The following is a 21,672-nucleotide window of genomic DNA, read 5'->3' on the forward strand; positions in this document are numbered from 1 at the left end:
TTGTGGTTTTGATTTGCATTTCTCTAATGGTTAGTGATGTTGAGCATCTTTTCGTGTGTTTGTTGACGACCATTTGTATATCATGCTTGGGAGAAATGTCTATCCTTTTCCATTTTCTGATCAAGTTATTTGTTTTGATGGTTGTTGTTGAGTTACAGGCATACTTTATGCATTCTGTGTAATAACCCTTATCAGATACATGATTTGCAAATTTTTTCTCCCATTCCACAGTTTGCATTTTCACTCCATTGATTGTGTCCTTTGATGCACAAAAGCTCTTGAGTTTGAGGTAATCCCATTTGTCTGTTTTTGCTTTTATTGCCTGTGTTTTTGGTGACTTAGCTCATAAATCATTGCCAAATTCAGTGTCATGAATTATTTCCTCTATGTTTTTTCTAGGAGTTTTATAATTTTAGGTCTTACATTTAGGTCTTTAATCCATTTTGAGTTTTGTTTTGTTTTTTTTTATATGGTGTAAGGTAAGGGTCCAAGTTCACTCTTTTGCATATGAATTACCAGTTTCCCAACACCATTTGTTGAGGAGATAGTCCTTTTCCAATTGAGTGTCTTGGCACCCTTGTTGCTTTTGACCATATTTGCAAGGGTCTATTTCCGGGTTCTCTATCTATTGCATTGATCTGTATGTCTGTCTTTATGCCAGCACCACACTGTTTTGTTTTTTTTTTTTAAAGATTTTATTTATTCATTTGAGCACCACACTGTTTTGATTACTGTAGCTTTGTAATATGTTTTGAAATCAGAAGTGTGAGACCTCCAATTCTAGTCTTCTTTTTCAAAATTGTTTTGGCTATTTCAGGGTCCCTTAATATTTCATATGAATTAAGGATGAATTTCTCTATTTCTGTGAAAAATGCCAGTAAGATTTTGATAGGGATTACATTAAATCTGTATATCACCTTGGGTAGTACCGACATTTTAACAATATTAAGTTTTCCAATCCATGAACATGAGCTGTCTTTCCAGTTATTTGTGTCTTTAATTTCTTTCAGCAATGTTTTGCAGTTCTCAGTGTACGAGTCTTTTGCCTCCTTGGTGAAGCTTATTCTTAAATATTTTATTCTTTTTCATGCTATTCTAAATGGAATTGTTTTCTTAATTTCCTTTTTAGATTTTTTTGTTATTAGTGTATAGAAACACAGCTGATTTTTCGTGTCAACTTTATATCCTGCAACTTGGCTGAACAGTGTTTTTGTGTAGAATCTTCAGGGTTTTCTATATGTAAAACCATGTCATCCACAAACAGAGATAGTTTTGCATCTTCCTTTCCAAACAGGATGCCTTTGGTAGCTTTTTTTCTTGCTGTCTTAGTATGTCTGAGCTGCTCTAACAGAATACCATAGACTGGATAACTTATAAAGAACAGAAATTTATTTCTCATAGTTCTGGAGGCTGAAAAGTTCAAAATCAAGCCACTGGCAGATTTGGTGTCTCATAAGGGGGCCCACTTCCTGGTTCATGGATGGCTCTCCTCTTGCTGTATCCTCACATGGTGGAAGGTTCAAGGGAGCTAGTGCCTTTTAAGGGGGAGCCCTCGTGACCTAACTACCTCCCAGAGGCCTCAGTTCCAAATACTATCACCCTGGGGGTTCAGTTATAATCTAAGAATTTGGAGAGGATACAAATATTCAGTCTATAGCACTTAACCTAACGGCTCTGGCTAGGATTCCAATGCCATATTGAATAAAAGTGGTGAGGGGAGGCATCCTTGCCTTGCTCCTGATCTTAGAGGAAATACTTTCAGTTGTTCACCACTGAGCATGATGTTAGTTGTGGGATTTCATATATGGCCTCTACTATGTTGAAGTAGTTGCCTTCTGGCCCTATTTTGTTGAATGCATTTTTTGTTTTTTTTAATCATAAAAGGATGTTGGATCTTGTCAAATGCTTTTTTCTGCATCAGTTGAGATGATCATGTGGTTTTGTCCTGAGTTCTGTTACCAAGGGGTATCACATTGATTGATTTTCATATGTTGAACCATCCTGCCAACCCCCCAACCTGGGCTGGGCTAATACTTTGTGTAAGTGCATCATGAAGCTCTGTCTCATGACCGATTTATGAATACTGTTTACATTTCCCTGGGCGAAACCTCTGATTCAATGGTTTCCCTAGCCCCAACAAGACAATTTATGTTAACAACACTATGGGACTTTTTAAGCTCACATAATTCCATTTTATTTTCTTCCCCTAACCAATTAGTTGTTTACTTGAGGCATCTCCACATCACCCAGCCAAGATAGATAGATGATAGATAAATAGATGGATAGATAGATAGATAGATAGATAGATAGATAGATAATAGACAAGGCAGACAGACAGATGATAAAATTTGACAATCTTGAACTCTGAGAGCTTCAGAGCACATTCTGAGCCAGGTAGCAAGCTTTCTGATAGGATTTCTATCAAGATTCCTCACTCTCTTTCCTTGCCCACATCCCATTACATTGCCAAGATATTAAGAGAAATAAATATGTCAAGCCAGCAAACATTCCTTGAAGCCTAGAGAAACTGCAGTCAGACTCACTACTACTGTTTGTACTTTCAGTCATGGGACCTTGAGCAATAACCTAATCTTCCCAAGCCACGGGAGCCTCATTTATAAAATGGGGATCATAAAAACCTCCAGGTAATACAGCCCTTACAACAGTGAAATCAGATGATACACAGAAAGCACCTGGGGAGGGGCTGGTACATACATAGTAGTCTCCTCCAGCCAAAAGAAGAACTTGTTGCCAAATAACTAACAAAAATAATTACCATTCTTGAGCGCCAAGGTCACTGCATGCATTACATCATGTAATTCTCAGAACAGCACCATCATGGGGCATTGTTTCATTGGCTAGGAAACTATGTTCCAAAAGAACTACCCACCAGAGGTGGTGGAGTCAGGACTCAAACTCCATCTGTAGACCTCTGTGCTCTTAATTGCCACAAAAAATGGCATCATTTGACACAAATCGCAACCCTGACTGGTCCTTAAAGCTACGGGTTTGCAGTTGCCCACGGAAGGTACAATAACGATGCTGCGACCAGCACTGTCCACAGGGGCTCCCAGGCCCCCCGCACACTCTTCCTACGGGGCATAGAGCCAGCTTAGAGCCTTCACAAGAGTGTCACTCTGGCTATGCCTCATTTTTTTCTGCAAAAGAGTGTCACTTGGGGGAATCACCTACCTTACTCTCCCTGCCTAAACTAACTTTTCTGTATTTGGGGGTTTTGCTTATTGGTTTATCTTAGCCTTGCTACTTACCTTTCAAAAATCAATATATAGGGCTCCTGAGTGGCTGAGATGGTTAAGCGTCTGCCTTCGGCTCAGGTCATGATCCCAGGGTCCTGGGATCGAGTCCCGCATCAGGCTCCCTGCTCATCGGGGAGCCTGCTTCTCCCTCTGCCTCTCTCTCTCTCTCTCTGTCTCTTATGAATAAATAAATAAAATCTTTTTTTAAAAAATCAATATATATACCACCTCCTTTGGAAAGTTTCCCCTATGCCCCAGGGTGGGCTGAGTAGACCCCCTCTGGGCTTCCTGGCTCCTGTACCCATGCAAGTGTCTGAAGTCATCTTTTTTTTGGTGCATAGCCTCCCCTCTCCTCTGGACTAGAAATTCTTGAGGGTAGAGACTGACTTTCAGGTCTGCTAAGCACAGGGCTCGTACCCCGATGGCACTCAACGATGCTTACCGAGTGAATAGATGTCTCAAGCTGGCCTCGCTCCTTTTTATGCAAGGCCATGCTCTGGCTTAGGTATGCTCACGTCCACGCCCACCGCATCCTTCCAACCAGGCCTGCTCTCCTGGACCCGGATCTTTGACTCCTTCTTACATTTACTTCCCAAACCTCTCATGGCTCTGGCCTCCCCCTTGGTGCCAGCACCCCTGCTCCTCACCTTGAACCTACGAGCCCTTCTACACTATAGCATTCCTACAGGCCTCCAAGGGGTGTGAAAGTCAGGCTGTATTCAGATACTCAGATGCCAGCACACAGATTCTGCGGCCTCCCCCCGGCACCAGGCACATGCTCAGAAGGGCCACCTCCCTAATTAACAGCAGCATAAAATCATGCAGTAAAAGCTTTGGCTCCTAATCAGCTATTCAAACATGCATACAGTCATGACATTCCAAATAAAGAAGGCACTGAACAGGCACTAGTTCCAAATCAAATAAACATCTAGAGAAGAAGTATACACATTTCCCGCATGATTCCAACTTGCACCATCTCTTAAGGGAGTAACTATCAAATGTTAAGTAGTTTCTTATGAACATAAATTTCCTCATTACTGACATCTGTTTCCCATTCATTCGTGTTAGTTTCTCTGATTAAAGCATCATTTCAGAGCCAATTTCTCAGTATTGGTGGAAAAGAAAGTAGGGAATCTGGTGAAATCTGATGCAAACATAAGGAAGTAGATCATTCGTTTTAGGCTTACTTTTAAAAAGGCATCAAGTCCTGGAGAGACTGACCCAGGAAAGAAATGTCACAAAGGACTGTATGGGACCCAGAGGAGACCTGCCTGAAAAAGCTGGGTCTTGGGAGTTACCTGGGTGTCTGGCAGTGGGAGAAGGGAAAGAACATTCTAGTCAGAGCATGCATGCTGGGAAATGTAGGAAAGGTCAAAAAGTTCACCAGCACTGGCGTTCGCTACCTCACACGGTACTGAGGGGACTAAATTAAAGCACTAAAACAAGTATGAATAAATAGTACATTGTATTCTATAACTTTTTTTCTGGATATTATGATGTTTGACATCTTGAAAAAAAACAATCTTTCTGGGTTGAGGAAATTTGAGCCAATTCTTAGAGATGGCAAAGGACTCAGAGAGGAGTGTGCCTTTGAGATGCACGCTGCCCAATCCAGAGTCCACCTCTTTCGGGCGGATGCCACCCGAGGAAGCAGTATTCCTCTGCCCGCATCATCCCAGGGTCAAGTACCAGGCAACTAGGGACACCACTATAGCTTGGAGCCCCCCAGAATAATTCAAACTAGCCAGGCCTAAACTGTTCACCCTGCCCTGCCTTGTCTTTCCCTGAGAAATCCCAATAAAGGCCGTGGCCTAAGGACTCACCTCGCTCCCGGCTTCTGCCTCCTGATCACCTTTTGGTGTCTTTCTGTGTGGCCCTGCGTGGTGTGCCTCCTGGTTCTAGAACTAGGGAGTAGGAGGAACTGTTTGCTGAGCCTCTCCTCTGTGTCTTGTGGCCCCCCTACTGACCATACCATAAGAGTACAAGAAGTACGGAACACACCCAGCATGATGATTAGTTGTCAGGAAAGGCATTTTCCAAAAGACTCCTTTAAGCAAAATTGCTCCAGAGTCATCTACCCCCATGTTCATCTCCAGTCTTGACCCTACTCCAGTCTAACTCACATTGGCACTGCTATTGTGGAGGGGGCCAGGGAATTGCCCGTTTGCCTAATTCACTGGTCAGTTGCCAGTCTTTCCCTTACTGACTTCCAGCACATTTGGCATAGCTCACCACCACCTCCTCCCTTTGCCCTTTGCTTCCAGCAGTCCTCTCTTACTTCTCCCCCGTGGGCTGTCCCTCTCGGTGTCCTTGCTGGTTCTTACATCCCCAGCCTCTAGGAGCACCCAGGCTCAGGGCCTGGCCCTCTTTTCTTCCTCAATCCTCATTCTCTTGGTCATCTCAAGATTTGAAATCCTAATGTATACATAACGTGTGTGTACCTGACCAGTCCCAAATGGTTATCTCCAGCCCAGGGCTCCGTCGGACTGAATGGACGGCAGCTTTCTACCCAATATCTTCTTTTGCCTGTCTAATGAGGCAACTCATATTTTTAAGAGCCTTATTGAAATATAATTTGCATAACATAAAATTCGCCTACTGTAAGTAGACAACTCAATGATTTTCGATGCATGTAGATTTGTGCCACCATCACCGCAGTCCAGTTTTAGAACATTTCATCACCCCAGAAAGTTCCTTTGTGCCTATTTACGGTTAATCCCGACTCCCACCCCAGCCCTAGACAAACACTGGTTTGTTTTATATCCTTACAAATATGCTTTTTCTAGACATTTCCTGCAAATAGAATCATATAATATTTGGTATTTGTGTCTGGCTTCTTTCACTTAGCATAATGTTTTTTGGGTTTCATAAATGTTGTAGCATCTATCCACATTTTGTTCCTTTTTATTGCTGAATTGTATTCCATCATATGGATGTACCACATTTTACTTATTCATTCACCTGTTGATGGACATTTGGACTATTTCCAGCTTGGGGCTATTATGAATAATGCTGCTAAACACATTTACGGTGTGTCTTTGCATGAATATCTGTTTTCATTGCTTCTGAGAAGTAGTAGAATTTCTAGGTCATATGATAAATTTTATATTTAACTTTATAAGAAACTACCAACCTGTTTTACAAAACGGCTATGTCAATTTACTCTCCCACCAACAGTTTATAAGAACTGTCCACACTTGGTATAATCAGTGTTTAATTATAGTCTTTATAAGGTGTATAATGGTATCTTGGTGTGCTCTTAACTTGTATCTCCCTAATGATTAATGATAGTGAGTATTTTTGTCATATCCTTATTAGCCATTTGTGTATCATCTTCGTAAAATGTCTATTTAAATGTTTCCTCGTTATTAACTGGATTCTGTCTCCTAGTATGGAGTTGTAAGAGTTGTCTATATATTCTGGATACAACTACTTTATCAGATCAGTAACTCACAGATATTTTCTCCGAGTAAATATCTCATCTTTTCATTTTCTTAATCATGTCTTTTGAAGTACAAAAAGCTTTAATTTCGATGAAGTCAAGTACATCACTTTTTTTCTATTATGGATTGTGCTTTGAGGATTATATTGAAAAATTCTTTGCCTAACCCAAGTTCATGAAGTTTTTCTCCTATATTTTCTTCTATAAGTTTTATGCTTCTGGGTCTCACATTTAGTTAGGTCTGTGATCTATCCTGAGACAACTCAAATTTCACTCTCCTGAAGCTGAGCTCCTGATCTCCTCCTCCTAACTTGTTTGTCCTATAATCTTCCCATCTCACGAAACACACGTTTCATTTCTTCTATTGCTTGGGTCATCCTTAACTCCTGTTTTTATCAGCCCCCATCCATAAGTCCCCACAAGTCCTGTTTGCTCTACCTTCAAGCTAGACATAAATCCGCCTATTTACCACTACTTCTACCCACTCCTATCCCAATCCAAGCCACCTTCAACTTCCATCTGGAGTATCACACAGCGTCCCAGCTGATGCCCTGGCTTCTGTTCTCACCCCAGCAGCCAGAATGGTCTTAGGAAAACAAGGTCATGTCACTCCTCTGTTCCAACCCTCCAGCGGTTATCACCTGACTCAGAGTTTAAGCTGAATTGTGTAGGGTGACCTACACAGTTTGGTTCCCACTTATCTCTATGACCAGCTACCCTGGCGTTCCATCTCCCACCCTCATATTTCCCCTTTCTGCTCTGGTCCTGCATTAGGTATGGTCCTGTCTCACAGTCTTTGCACCAGATATTACTCTAACTAAATGCTCATCCCCCAGCCATCTGCATGGTTTGATCGCTCATTTCCTTCACCTGTTCCAATGTCACCTTGAAGCCCTTGCTTGGCCACTCTACTTAAAACTGCAATACACCCCTCCCTCCTGGCCCTCCTCATCCCTGATCCGGTTTTATTTGTCTTCATACCACCTATTACCATCCGACTTATTAAATATACTGCCTGTTTGTGGTCTCTCTTCCCTGCCAGAAAACACACTCTATGAAGATGAAGATTTGTTTCTTTTCTTCACTGTTCCATCCTTCGTGCCTTAGACACACAATAGGTGCTCAATACGTATTTGTCAGTTGAATGCTTGAAAACTGGAGAAGATAATATAGCACGTCCAAAATTGGGTTTTGTAGCATGCTAGCAACCTGACAGAGAGTCACACCTGCAAAAATACGCCGAGTTCAGACCCTTTACGTGTCATTTCCCCTCTTAGAAGTTCACAAAGCTTGTTCTGAGAGCACTCAGTTACCTTAGCATCACTCAGGCAGTCACTGGCCCTCCTGAAGGAGGTTTACGGTTTTTCCGCTCTGCCCAAGGCAATGTGGAAGGCTCAACTGCAGGCAGAATTGTTATGGCAAAATATATCTAGGAAGCCACCTTGCAGAATCTCAGCCCTGCCTAAAGGCCCCTTGCCCTATCCCACCACCTGGAGTATAGGGACAGAAGGCAGGGCTGGCCAGGCCCAGTCTTGCACAAGCTGATGATCCCTGTCTCTGTCAGCTCCAGGTGCTATAATGAAATACCATAGATCGGTGGCTCAAACAACAGACATTTATTTCTCACAGTTCTGGAGGCGGCGGAATCCAGGACCAAAGCTCAGAATCATTCGGTTCCTGGCTAGCAGATGGCCACATTCTCACATGATGGAAAGACAGAGAGCCAAGGTTCAGGGCTTTCTTTTCCTAGGACGGCCCTAATCCCATCATGGGAGCCCCACCCTCGTGACCTCACCGAAACCTGATTACCTCCTATAGATAGGCTTCACCTCCAGATACCATCACATGGATGGGGTTGAGAGCTTCAACATGTGAATGCTGGGGGGACCAAAGCAGTCAGCCCTAAACAATCCCCAAGCCTGGGGGTGTGCTAACGCACAGAGATGCAGGAAGGGGTAATGGGCAGAGCCAGATCTTGGGGTCCAAGCACCTCTGAGTGAGAAGGAGACATGCGCCAAAATAAGGGCCCCACGTTTTCAGTTAACATAAAATGCAATGTTAATGAGACTATGAAATAAAGAAGCAGAAAAGAAGAATGTGACCACAGAAATCCCTCCAGACCCCTCAGCAAATGTGAACCATCAGCCACGCTGAGGCTCAAAACCCAGGGCAGAGCCGGCTGTTTTCAGCCTATTTTGACTTTCATTTTATGTACTAAAATTTTCACAAGTGATGCTACTCTGCTGGATAAAAATTAGAAAATCAGGAGAAGGAAACAGAAGAAAATAGTCACCCACATTCTTACGTCCTAGTGACAAGCACCATTAACCTGAGGCCCTTTCGTTGTGCTGGGGTTTTCCTGCCTGACAGCCGAAGATGTCCTACGTTCCCAGAGGGCTGGCAGTGGCTGAAAGGACACTCCATTTTCTTACATCCATATGAAGACGGTTAGATGTTGGGGACAGTCGGACGGATTGTCCAACTCATCACGTTTTCCCTCTCAAGCCTGTAGGATATTGCCTCTGTTCCCCTCCAGTTTCTCCTACTGAGGTCGAACTGCCTTCTGTCCCACACTCTCCCTACCCCCCAACTCCATATTTGTATTCTATCCAGGAATTTTGTAACAGGTGTAGGGGGGAATTATTTATATGGGGGAGAGAAGAGGCAGGAATTAAAAGGCAGGTCAGTCACTGATATGAGGAATTCTTAATCTCAGGAAACAAACTGAGGCTTGCTGGAGTGGGGGGTGGGGTGGGAGGGATGGGGTGACTGGGAGATGGACACTGGGGAGGGTATGTGTTCTGGTAAGCGCTGTGAATTGTGCAAGACTGTTGAATCTCAGATCTGTACCTCTGAAACAAATAATGCAATATATGTTACAAAAGAAAAAAAGAAGAAGAAGAATGTAGCAGGAGGGGAAGAATGAAGGGGGGGAAATCGGAGGGGGAGAAGAACCATGAGAGACGATGGACTCTGAAAAACAAACTGAGGGTTCTAGAGGGGAGGGGGGTGGGAGGATGGGTTAGCCTGGTGATGGGTATTGAGGAGGGCACGTTCTGCATGGAGCACTGGGTGTTATGCACAAACAATGACTCATGGAACACTATATCTAAAACTAATGATGTAATATATGGGGATTAACATAACAATTAAAAAATTTAAAAAAAAAAAAAAAAAGGCAGGTCAGGCCAGTGTTTCCCCCACCCTTTTGTCCATTGTCCCTATGAGAATTATGCTATATGTGGGCGCCTGGGTGGCTCAGTCTTTAAGCGTCTGCCTTCGGCTTGGGTCATGATCTCCAGGGTCCTGGGATCGAGCCCCGCTTCGGGCTCCCTGCTCCGCGGGAAGCCTGCTTCTCCTTCTCCACTCCCCCTGCTTGTGTTCCCTCTCTCGCTGTGTCTCTCTCTGTCAAATAAATAAATAAAATCTTTTTTTAAAAAAAGAATTATGCTATATGTAAGTTGCCATAAAAAATTTTAAATATTTTATTGGTGACATAAGTATATAAATATTAACAAAATAGAAGTATATTAATAGAAATATTAATGTTTTAAAATAAAAATGTTATATCACTCTTGAAGTTACCCAAAAGAATATAAATGCCACAGTGTTCGGATGACCCCTGTCAACTCCTTCAAAAATCAGAAACAAGCTCTCCCTGCACAGTTGGAAATTGGACACCATTCCCTTTTCTTCTTGAACTTCTTCATTCCACTCCTCCCTGCAAGAATTTTAAGTAACCTGTTTCTATGCTGAAAAGTCTTTCATTACTCACCATATTGACAAACTGAATTTTTGATCACGCTATTATCACAATTATCAGTAGTGCCCAGCTGATGAAAACATAAAGGTACGATAGGGTTTGGTAAATATTTATTCATCATAACAAGTAAAATAAATAAAAACACTTAGAAGTGTATTCTTTCACTGGAAATGGCGAGCGGAAGAGGGAGGTCACTATACAATCATTATCATGCTCACCTGTTCTATGTGAATCCAGATAATACCAATACAAATCCAAACCCAAATACCCCATTTCTGATTTTATGTCAAGTCCCTGGAAAGTCCTGGTATACACCGCGGTAGACAGAGAGCTCAGGTCTAGCAGTGAGAGTCACAGAACAACACCTTGCAAGAAGGATGGGAGCCTCTTGGCACCAGTAAGGGGAGGAGGGGAGGACTTCCAGACGGTGGAGAAGGAACCGTAGGAACTTCTCCGTAAAAACAAGATCACATCGACTTGGGGACAGATGAGATTACATTATTTCAAAATGCAGTGCCTATCTTCCTAGAAAGTGGCTGTGTTTTCCTGAGGGGTCAGGTTTAAAGGAAGTGATTAAGAGAAAAATGGAAAGTGTCCACCGTTTCGTGAAGCTTATAAGGAGAGAGAGATGGGGTATGGTGAGCATGAGTGACAGGGAGGGTAAAGGACACAGAGCAGAGAAGATCCGGAAGCATTTGCAAACACGAGGCTGATGCAGCCTCGCGATGGGTGGGTTTCCTGGGAAGCCGGAGCAGCGTTGTGAGGACATCATCCTGCTGCCTCTGTGAGAAACACTACCTTGCCAAGGAAATCCGTATATCATACCAATTGACGTCATATATATATGTTTAACGGAATGTCTCACAATTCTCTCATTATCTGCAAGTTCTTGTAGGCCTCCAAATCAAGTCTTTCCTAATTTTTAAAATTATTTTCATCACACCCTTCACATTGGACTCTGCGGAAACTTTATTCACACCAGGTGTGCTCGGCTGTGTCCAAGAGCCTGTGTGTGAAACTGTGAAGTCACAGCTGTCCTCGGGCTTGGCAAGTCAGCTCTGGTCCCCAGGGCAGGAAAAATAGACACGGTTTGGGATCACATAGCAGAGTAGTAATGTAGTGAAGGAACTGACACTAAATTAGGAGAAACAATGTCTTAGGAGGGTTATTTTTTTTTTTTTTTAAGATTTTATTTATTTATTTGACAGAGAGAGAGAGAGACACAGCGAGAGAGGAAACACAAGCAGGGGGAGTGTGAGAGGGAGAAGCAGGCTTCCCACGGAGCAGGGAGCCCGATGCGGGGCTCGATGCGGGGCTCGATCCCAGGACTCTGGGACCATGACCTGAGCCGAAGGCAGACGCTTAACGACTGAGCCACTCAGGCGCCCCTATTAGGAGGGTTATTTTAGTTCTAGTTGTTTAAAGAAACACTGCTATATTATTCTACCCAGATAAAAATGAAAGCACCTAATCTCTATCAGTTATTATGTTAAAGGGAGTGAATGAGAGTACACATGGTTCATCATGTCATCTTGAAAAAACTGTGTCATCACCATCTGGTTTCACCCAAATGAGAATTACATTTATTTTGTTTGTACAGTTTCCCTCACGCCCTCCTTTATGTGTTTTCCTTCATTGATTTAGTGCTGCTCAGTGCCAGGTACGTAGGTCACCAACACAGTCTTTGCCCTTGAATGGGTCACGTTCTCGTGGGGAAAATGACACCTCCCCAGCTAGTTGTGCAGATCGGACTCGGGAATGTCCACGCCCTGGAAATGTCTTCCGCTAGCATGGACTCTAAAATGTCAAGCAAGAACTACTTTTTACCATTTCAAAATCTTTCAAAGCTTTTCAAAGCAATCCTAGAGAAGCCACTTTGTTTTTTTTATTCAGAAGATATAGTGTTCAATAAAATATCTTGTCTCCCTTTTAAAGACAAATATATAAAATTATTCTAGTGAACTACATATAAATGGTAGCTATTTTAAGTAAAGTTGAAAAACTGATTCTCTTTTTTTTTTAAAAAAAAAAAGGAGGGGAAGTAAATAAGCAAGGTATATTTTCATGTTTAAAGACACTTATTGTTGACTATAAACATCCTTCTTTTCGGGGCAGAAGCAAGGTGGGTGGCCAGCTGGAGAACAAGACTGGCGAGCACGAGTCCAGAAGCCCTTTCTTTACCCACTCAGGGGACCACACACACTTAATGACACTTGCCATGTGCCTGCCCTGTGTGGCTGGGGACCGTGGAACCCGGGGGAGGAAACAGGTATCAACCAAATAATCACACAAATATGTAAGTTCAAAATGTGGCCAATGCTGTACAGGAAAAGTCTTGGGACCCTAACAGAACAGCGGATAGGATCTGCCATGTTGATGTGATCTTTAAAATAGAAAGTAATGGCTCGATCATTTTTTCAAACGAGTTAAAAAAGAATGTCAAAGGCCATTTCAGGGTTGGGTTGACGGAGATTCTCTTAAAGAACTTGAATCTCAACCCACACACCCAAGACCACTATCTTTACGGTCACTATTTCCTGCCTCCTTCCAGGCACGGAGTGAGTGCCATGGTTGGAGCCTATGGAAGGATTTTCTGCCTTTCTATCACCCAACCTAACAAACTGTGCCAGGCTGCAGAAATGAGCTTGGAAGCCCAGGACCCTCTTCCCTTGTGCACGACGCCAGCGCTGAAGCAGCTGCAAATCTGTTGCTAGCAGAGACCTTTGCAGCCCATCCCTCCTCCTCCTTCTCCCCGCTGCTGGTCCTTCTCCCTTCTAATAGAGTATCTTCTCTCGCTTTTTCTTGCCCTTGCCAGCCCTCCTCCTCTCAACAGTGCTGATGGCCACAGGTGTCAGAAACCCCTCTTCCTGCATGCTCTGCCTCAGGAAAGGCTTTCTCCAGACACCAGCATCCGCCACGGTAGACATGCTTCCTCAGTCTTTCCTCCAGGCCCAGCCTTGCCCAGAGCCCCGGGTGCTGGACAAGCACACGTTTTCACATCCCACCAGCACCTTAGATGTGTCCTGTGACCAAATAAGGCCCATCAGTGTCAACTCAGTCAAAACTCAGGCATCATTCCCTCCTCCTTCTTTCTCTAAACCAGGGGTCCTCTACCTTGAGTGTGTGTTTAAATCCCCTAGATTGCTGGGCTCCAGCTTCCGGGTCAGTAGGTCTGGGCCTGGCCTGAGGATTTGCACACCTGACAAGTGCCGGGAAGATGCGCTACTGCGAAAACCTCATGACCTCCTCTGGTCACTGGTCCTGTTGTCCTTTCCTTCTTGTGGCCTCTGTGTGGTTGCTCCTACTGACTCATAGGGACTTCCAAGCTGGGGTCCCTGGTGCCTTTCTCTCTCCACCCACCCACCCCATACCTGCAACCCGAGGACTCCCCCACCACTTGGAGAATAAGTTCTAGGCTCCCTCGTGTGACATCAGAGGCTCCCCATAATTCGATCCCAAACTCCTGCCATCTTATACCCTACTCTACCCCGGTTCAGCCCTTCTGCTCCAAACGTGGTAACATTCTGTTCCCCAAACACTTTGGTTCAGCGCATTGGGAACGAGAGAACCAGGAGCAGTCCCAAACATCTCACATCCCAGGTATGCAATCAGAGAGCCAGTCACTTACTCTGGGGGCCTCAGAGTCTGGGTCCTCAAGATCCCTAGTGGTAGTAACACCTGTGTCCTCCCCGAAACTCGAAGGTACACAACAGTACATGAGATTTACATATATATTTAATAATAGGTTCAAAATACATGCCGTGTCTACGATGTAGCCTAGGGCCATGGCTTGGGACTGTAGAAAGGTTTCTCTGAAGTGATCGACACTCTTGGAAGCTGAACCCGAACTCATTAGCTGTCTGTTCACCTACAAGCCTGTTTCTCAGTTCAACAAATTGGAAGGTCTGTTCCCACTGGTAATTGAATTGGTGCATCTGCGCCTTGAACCGTCGAATGTCATTCGTTTTACTCTTGGTTAAGTCGACGTGGCGCTCCTGGCAGGACCGAGGTTCGCCCTGTCAGTCACAAAAAAGCCAAGACATGCACTCAGTACGTCACATGGACGTCTGTCAGCATGAGCTCATGTTTGCTTATGTAAAGTTCTAACTTTACAAAATAAAATTACATTCTCATGTTATTTTTTAATCTCATCTTCCCTTTGGGGGGAAAAAAAAAACGTTGTTTTAAAGTGATTTTCCTGTGTTTTTTTAGGCTTACCTCCAATTCCTTCAGCTTCCAGGACAGGCTTTGCAGAATTTTCCATGAGGGAACGCATGAGGGAGAAATTACAAGCTGCAAGGGTGAGAAAAACCACATGAATATTTTGCTCGGTGGCTGATTGCCGTTCCTCAGGTCTCGTCTGGAATGCTCTGTCTGCTCAAAACTGCACGGGTTTGAATGCCATTAGATTTGTTTTTCTTGTTTTAAATATTAATGTGGTATTTAACATTGGCACAGGTGGAAAATTATGCTTAAGAAGTAGTCAGTGTCATTTTCCTTAACCATTTCACTTGCTCTTCTCTCTTGAAGAGGTGCAGCATGTAGTCTTTACAGATTGTTTTCTACCAAGATGGTGACTGAGGTTTTCACAGCATTCCTGTCGCTACCCAGCAGTGATTCTCTGTTTGACTTTGTAGTCCAAAGCAGAAAGCACGTTGCTGCAGGAAATTCCCACCCCTCGGCCCAGGCGCTTACAAAGTCCCAGCAAGAAAGAATTGGAAACTGAATTTGGCACGGAGGTGAGAAACGGACCTTCTCTACTTTGTGATCAAAAACAATGAAGCAGAATATAACATCTCCAGAGCTGTTTCTAGAGTTTCTAGAACAGAGCTGTGCACAGAGGAGGCATTCAGTGCTTATCAATAATCATCAGAGCTACTATTTATAGAGTCTTGCTCAGGCCACGTGTTTCCCTGTGTTCTCATATGTCATCCCAACACCCTGAGGTGTGGGTTCTATAGTGTTCGTTCACATTTGACCGATGAGGAAACTAAGGTTCAAAGCAGCCGCGAGGCCGTTCCCAGGTCACAGGGCATGCATGCAAGAGTCAGGACCAGATTCCAGCTCTTTGTCATTCCCAGTCTGTCTTCCTGGGTCAGTGTTGCTGGCCTGTGGATCTTGCTGGGAAGCAGAGAGAGATAGGAGTGCAGTAGGAAAGTGAGGTGGGTTGGTGGGGGCCTTGAATGTCACACAAAGGGCCTCGGTGGTTTCCTACAAGCCATGGAAAGCAGTTGACCACAGGCTGGGGAGGTGGTTTGAATGCACTGGAGTGAATTTTGTTTGAATCCGAGGTGCTAGGGGGACATGTCAATGTGTGAGCCTCTAGAAACAGATACAAAGGAAGGGACCAGGCTTGGAGAAACCAGTTTCGGAAACATTTCTACTGTGGTGAGTTTTGGAGTTTTGAGCAGCCTTTGTTTCCTGACAGAACAAGACTGAATGAGGACGGTCTTGACACTTGGAGAAAAACTGACAGTTAAGGCCCATGAGGAGGACAGGAAGCCAGTAAAAGACAGAAGAAAGTCTTGTCAGGGTGCAGATGAAGGACAAGCCTGTAAGAGGGTGGAAGAAGGAAGGAAAGAACAGAGCAAATGGCTCAGTGAAGTGTCTACAAGTCTAATCCACTTGTTTGTTGTGGATCGTGATGGTTTGGGTTGGTTTCACTCTTGAGACAAAGAAGCGCAGGTGTGAAGGAATTTCTGTAGAAAAACCAGACTGCTTAGAGGATGCCTTCTCTTTTTCTGTGATGAGATGTTATAACATTTTGCCTGTATTCATCCCAAACAAGCCAAAGATTGCACGATTACAAGGAAAGTTATATCCGTGTTCATGTTTCATGGCCCATGATTCTTTAGTAGAAACGTTCCATGGTCTGATGAAATGGCTTTATGACAGTTTGTTGCTCCATTCTGCTGAGGAGACATTTATTTTTCTTTGATTCCAAATTATTTTCTTCATTGTAAAAGCCATAATTTTAAAATATTGAAAAATAAAAACTACATAAAATCTCATCAGCTTGACACAAACACTTCCGTTATGTTGTTAGGTGTGTGAATCCTGGCATCTGGTCAGATGGGCTAAATGATCGGATGATCTGGTCTCTTATATCTGAGCCTGTCTATACTTTTTTTTTTTTTTAAGATTTTATTTATTTGAGAGAGAGAGAAAGAAAGAGCATGAGTGGGGGGCAGGCAGAGGGAGAAGCTGGCTCCCCGCTGAGCAGGGAGCCTGATGTGGGACTCGATCCCAGGACCCTGGGATCATGACCTGAGCTGAAAGCAGATGCTTAACTGACTGAGCCACCCAGGCATCCCTGAGCCTGTCTATACTTTCTGATTGATAACCATTCACAAAGTCATGGCAGCTCTCACTTGTCCATGGGCCATGAATATGATATCCCCAATAAAGCTTTAAGTTGTAGAAGTAAAAATATACTCCCTTGGCTTACAGAGTATTTACTGCTTTTTGTGAGCAGGACCTTGACTTATATCAATATATTCCATATCCCCTAAGAGCCATTCTATGGATTTGAGGTGTTAGAAGAGGTCATCAAAAAGGCATGACTGCTGGTTGACCTGCGAGCTGGACCCAAGCAATTGGAGGCTCCTCACCCCCTCCCCTGTCTTGGGAATGTGTGTCCCACTTGCCTTTCCCACTCCCAGAAGCTGCCCCAGGGATACAGCCTTGAGATAGGAATGTGGTGTTGACCATCTGCCTGGTATACTTGACTGAACCCAGTTAGGACCTCTGTATAAACTTCTAAGATTTGGCAGGCAGGTGCGGGGATCTCATCTTGCAGCCACCCAAGACATGCCTCGTAAGTTCCCTTGCTGATTAAAACTTCCACCTCCAAATCTAGAATGGTCTGCTTCTCTTCAGTCTCTCCTTGCCCTCTGCGTGCATTCATGGCCAATTTGCAAAACAACATGAGACAAACATCAACTGCCTTATCTCTCTCTCTCTTTTTTTTTTATTTTCAGAAAAGTTGGGGGGTTTTTTTGGTCCCTGAAGTACTATTAGTAAAAGTTTATTGTGCTTATGCCAAAAAGACAGTTTGCAAGCCAGGGGCTCTCAAACCAGAACATGGAAGGAGGCTCAGAGGTATATTGTTATAAATCAGCTTATGTAGTGTAGGGGTAGGGACTGGTTACAGTATTAGAATTTTCTTAAACAAAAGGAAGTTGGTTAGTGGTTATATCAGTTTGGGGATCAATTAAGGTTTCATTTATCATAGAAAAGTTGTTTTTTAAAAATATTTTAAGAACTAAAAGGAAGGACTATAAGGAACATGGAAATGATAGGAAAGGAGAAATAGAGCAGAGAAGAGATAAGATGCTGTAACTTCAGATGAAACCTAGCATTGAGAGCCTAGCGCTCACTTCCAGAGGTGGGACACGGCTAATGCTCTCAGTCTTCACTTAGCTAAGCCAGGAGCTCTCAGATCTGGGCTATAACTCACCTTCCAGTCCACAGGCTTTTTAAAAATACCTCCCTTTGTTTTTTTTCTCCTTGATGACCCCAAGTGGTTATGAAAGTGAATTTTAGTGAACAATATGGAAAGGATATATAAAATTGCTTTCAGCACAGCCCTGGAACCATAACAATACTGGATGATTTTAGCTCTCCACAAAAAAAGAAAGAAGGAAGGAAGGAAGGAAGGGAGGAAGGGAGGAAGGAAGGAAGGAAGGAAGGAAAAAAAGAAAGAAAGAAAGAAAGAAAGAAAGAAAGAAAGAAAGAAAGAAAGAAGAAAGAAAGAAAAAGTTCTGGTAAAGAAAAATCAGTTCTAAGGCACACTAAATAAGATAAATATGTGTGTCTACCTTAGCCAATTGCAGGGAGGAAGAAGAGGCATCAGGCTTATACATTTTGGCTTAGGGAATGAAACAGCTTCAATAGTCAATTTCATTGTATTTTATATTTCTTTAGATTCAGGTTAATCATGATAGTGCCTTTTTAAAGTCTGATTCAGCCATCAGAGGCCATATAACTTACCAAAGGGAAGAGTAAAACCGAGTGGGCAGGAGCTGGGGGACTGCAGAGCTCAGCTCATGTCTCAGCGACCTGCATGCATGGTGTGACAGGACAGGCTGACCTGGCAGGAATGAGTGACTCCTTTTCCCATGAAGTTGTGACAGACAGGCCGGGTTCCATAGTTTCTTTCTCTTCCAGTGTTGGGGTTCAATGATACAGTGGACAAGGGTGCAAAATAGCCAAGTTACATGAACAATTGACTCACTGCCCTTTTTTTTTTTTTTTAAAGATTTTATTTATTTATTTGAGAGAGAGAGAATGAGAGAGAGAGCACATGAGAGGGGGGAGGGTCAGAGGGAGGAGCAGACTCCCTGCAGAGCAGGGAGCCCGATGCGGGACTCGATCCCGGGACTCCAGGATCATGACCTGAGCCGAAGGCAGTCGCTTAACCAACTGAGCCACCCAGGCGCCCTCACTGCCCTTTTTTAGACCTGACCTCAGGCTATTAACAGAATATCTCACAGAGCAGATTTGTTGATGTATAGACCTCAACCCAGAAGGAATATTGAAAAAGTGGTCCATTTACATCCTATTGAGCAAAGAATGGAAGACAGGAAGAGCCCAGATGCTGGACCCCAACTGCCCAGCGTTAAATGCTGGCAACCTCACTCACCAGCTGTGTGATCTTGGAGGTGTAATTTATCTCCTCTCTGGACCCCACTTCCCACCAGAAACTAGAGCCTGAGGCAAGGATTTTTCATGCCTTATTTGTGTGGCTTATTCTGAGAAGTTGTATCAATGAACAGGAGTTGGGAACTGGGGAGAAAGAAACAGGAGGGAACGCCCGTTCTGGTGAATGTTACTGAGCTGGCTAATGCTGTGGTGACCAGGGCTCGATCCTGCCAGGGCCCTGCTGAGGAGAATGTTTCTCAGAATTGCCTGCCTAGGACCTGGAAGAGAGGGTGTTTGTCTCATGGCTTCTGTTCCCAGCAGGATTTGCCCAAGGCTCCTGGCCTTCCTGGTTTTGTCTAAGTCTCAGAATGTCTGAGTGGGTCCCACAGGCCAGTGATGAGAGCTTGAGATCCTTGGAACAGCTAAAACCAGGTGCTATGAAATTTCACCTATATGCAACTAGATGTCCAGCCTGGCCAGAAGAAAAACCAGAGTATCACTTAGATGTAATCTATCATAATATCAAAAATATATATATATATATATATATATATATATATATATATATATATATGCCATTCCCACTTATGTAAAATTCTATGCCTCAGGCTCTAGTTTCTGGCAGACTAAAATAAAACATTTATGGTCATGTGATGTAAATACAAACCAGGGAGATCAAAGACATGTAAAAAGAAAATTAAGAATGTGGTAATAAGACCCACCATGATTGAGCCATAACTGTGGGCATATTTTAGGTGCATTGCTTTACTTGATGCTCAAAACAAGCGTCTAAGCTGTAAGTGATGGAGTTGGGATTCACAGCCAGGCAGTCAGCCTCCAGAGCCCATGGTTTGATTACTAAGCTAGACAGAATAGCACCTGATATGCCTCAGACAATAAGATTCTAGAAAAGAGATTTCATTTTAGGATGGAGGAGTCTGAGAAAGGAAGTAGCTTTGCATGGTCTGGAAAAACAGGTAGGACTTGGGAAGGATATGTGGGAGGGGCCCAGTGCAAATACACTACATTCCATTTTCCCTGATGAAAATTATTCCATGCGGTGATACAAGTCTCAGTCCAGATAATAATAACAAGGTTTCCATCACAGGTAGAATAAGTTTGTCCCTTCTTACAATGAAGATCCAGATATACTATTGGAATGGCTTGGAGTTACTCAAAAGGAAGGCTTGGCATTTGGATTGTGCTGGGTGGAAAAGGAGAAGTAGCCAGGTTCTGAAAGGGGTGGATTAAAAGCAGAGATGAGGACAAAGGGGGAACAACCCTTGGTGGATTGGTCATTACAGGACGAAGGGAACCTCCATAATGAGAATTAGCACATGGGGCTATCATAGATAGAATTTGGCTTCCAGGGGGGAGAGCAGATCCAGGGGCTCGCAAGGACAGGCCTAGTGCCCTGGAGGGTGTATGTCAGATTTATTCACATCCAGCAATTATTGATGCTTTTCTTCATAAATTGTTTGGAAATGGTCCTCTGTGAACTCGATAATCTTTTGATTTGTAGAAGAAAAGCATTTGTCATTTTAGGGTCCTTTGAGTATAAAATTTTGTATTTGTTTAGTCTTGAGAGAGACAGAGCTAAGAAAATATTCAGCAACCTTAACCTTCAAATATATTTGACATTTGTAAGCATTTCGTTCCTTGGGAATGATGGTCTGCACCAATGGTCAGAAGGTTTCCCCTTTGAGAGTTAATGGGCTTGTTTTAGAACATCTTTAGTTTCTTGATTTAAATGTTCTGTCTATCCTAGGACACCTGGGTGTTTCAGTCAGTTGAGCATCCAACTCTTGATTTAGGCTCAGGTCATGATCTCAGGGTCATGAGATCAAGCCCTGCATCAGGCTCCACACTCAGCGTGGAGTCGCTTGTCCCTCTCCCTCTGCTCCTCCCCTCACTCATGCGAGCTCTCCCTCTCAAATAAATAAATAAAACCTTTTTAAAATAATAAATAAATGTTCTATCTATCCTTTTTTCTGCTCATATAGGCAGATGAGGAGGTACAAAGGACTCAAAAAGAAGATGATTCCCAAAGTTACTCAAGAGTAAAATTCTGTGATTCTGTACGAAAAATCAAGCCTAAACCCCTGGTGAGAAATCCTGTCTTTTTAAATCATGCATGCTTTAAATCATGTTTTTTGTTTATTTGTTTGTGTTTTTCAAAAATATCCAATGACAGATGCTTATATACATACCCTGACTCTTATTACCATGGAATATGCAAGAAAAAAGCATGAGAACTGATTCCTACTTTTAAAATGCTAGACCTCAGCAGGAGAGATTAGAATACTGCCTGACTGGGTGAAGGGGGATGCATGGAAGGGTAGGAAATGTTAGCAAAAAGACTATTTTTTCAGCTCTGAAGTTGTACCAGCTTTCATTATGGGAAAAACGGGGGGTACCAACTCAAGAAGAATCAAAACCAAAAAAGCCATTTTTTAAAAAAAGTTAACAGACCCCTGAATTGCTCATAATTAAACAAAACTATCTCAGCATTGTTCTATAAAATAATGAATCTACTTTTTGGTATTTTTTTTTTTTTTTTTTTTTTT

General features: G+C 43.3%; 1 protein-coding gene across 4 annotated transcripts in view; it reads left to right on the forward strand.

Annotated features, from left to right (window-relative positions):
• Positions 1-21,672, forward strand: part of CC2D2A (coiled-coil and C2 domain containing 2A) — a 137,486-nt gene that overhangs the window by 16,173 nt on the left and 99,641 nt on the right. For all 4 annotated transcript variants that reach the window (XM_032399981.1, XM_032399987.1, XM_032399996.1 and 1 more), the window contains 3 exons: positions 14,675-14,763; positions 15,100-15,201; positions 21,109-21,210. In XM_032399981.1, the coding sequence (XP_032255872.1) occupies positions 14,675-14,763; positions 15,100-15,201; positions 21,109-21,210 (293 nt within the window). The remainder of the gene's footprint in view (positions 1-14,674; positions 14,764-15,099; positions 15,202-21,108; positions 21,211-21,672) is intronic.

The sequence above is a fragment of the Phoca vitulina genome, unplaced genomic scaffold, assembly GCF_004348235.1.
Source record: "Phoca vitulina isolate PV1807 unplaced genomic scaffold, GSC_HSeal_1.0 scaffold3, whole genome shotgun sequence".
Lineage (NCBI taxonomy): Eukaryota > Metazoa > Chordata > Mammalia > Carnivora > Phocidae > Phoca > Phoca vitulina.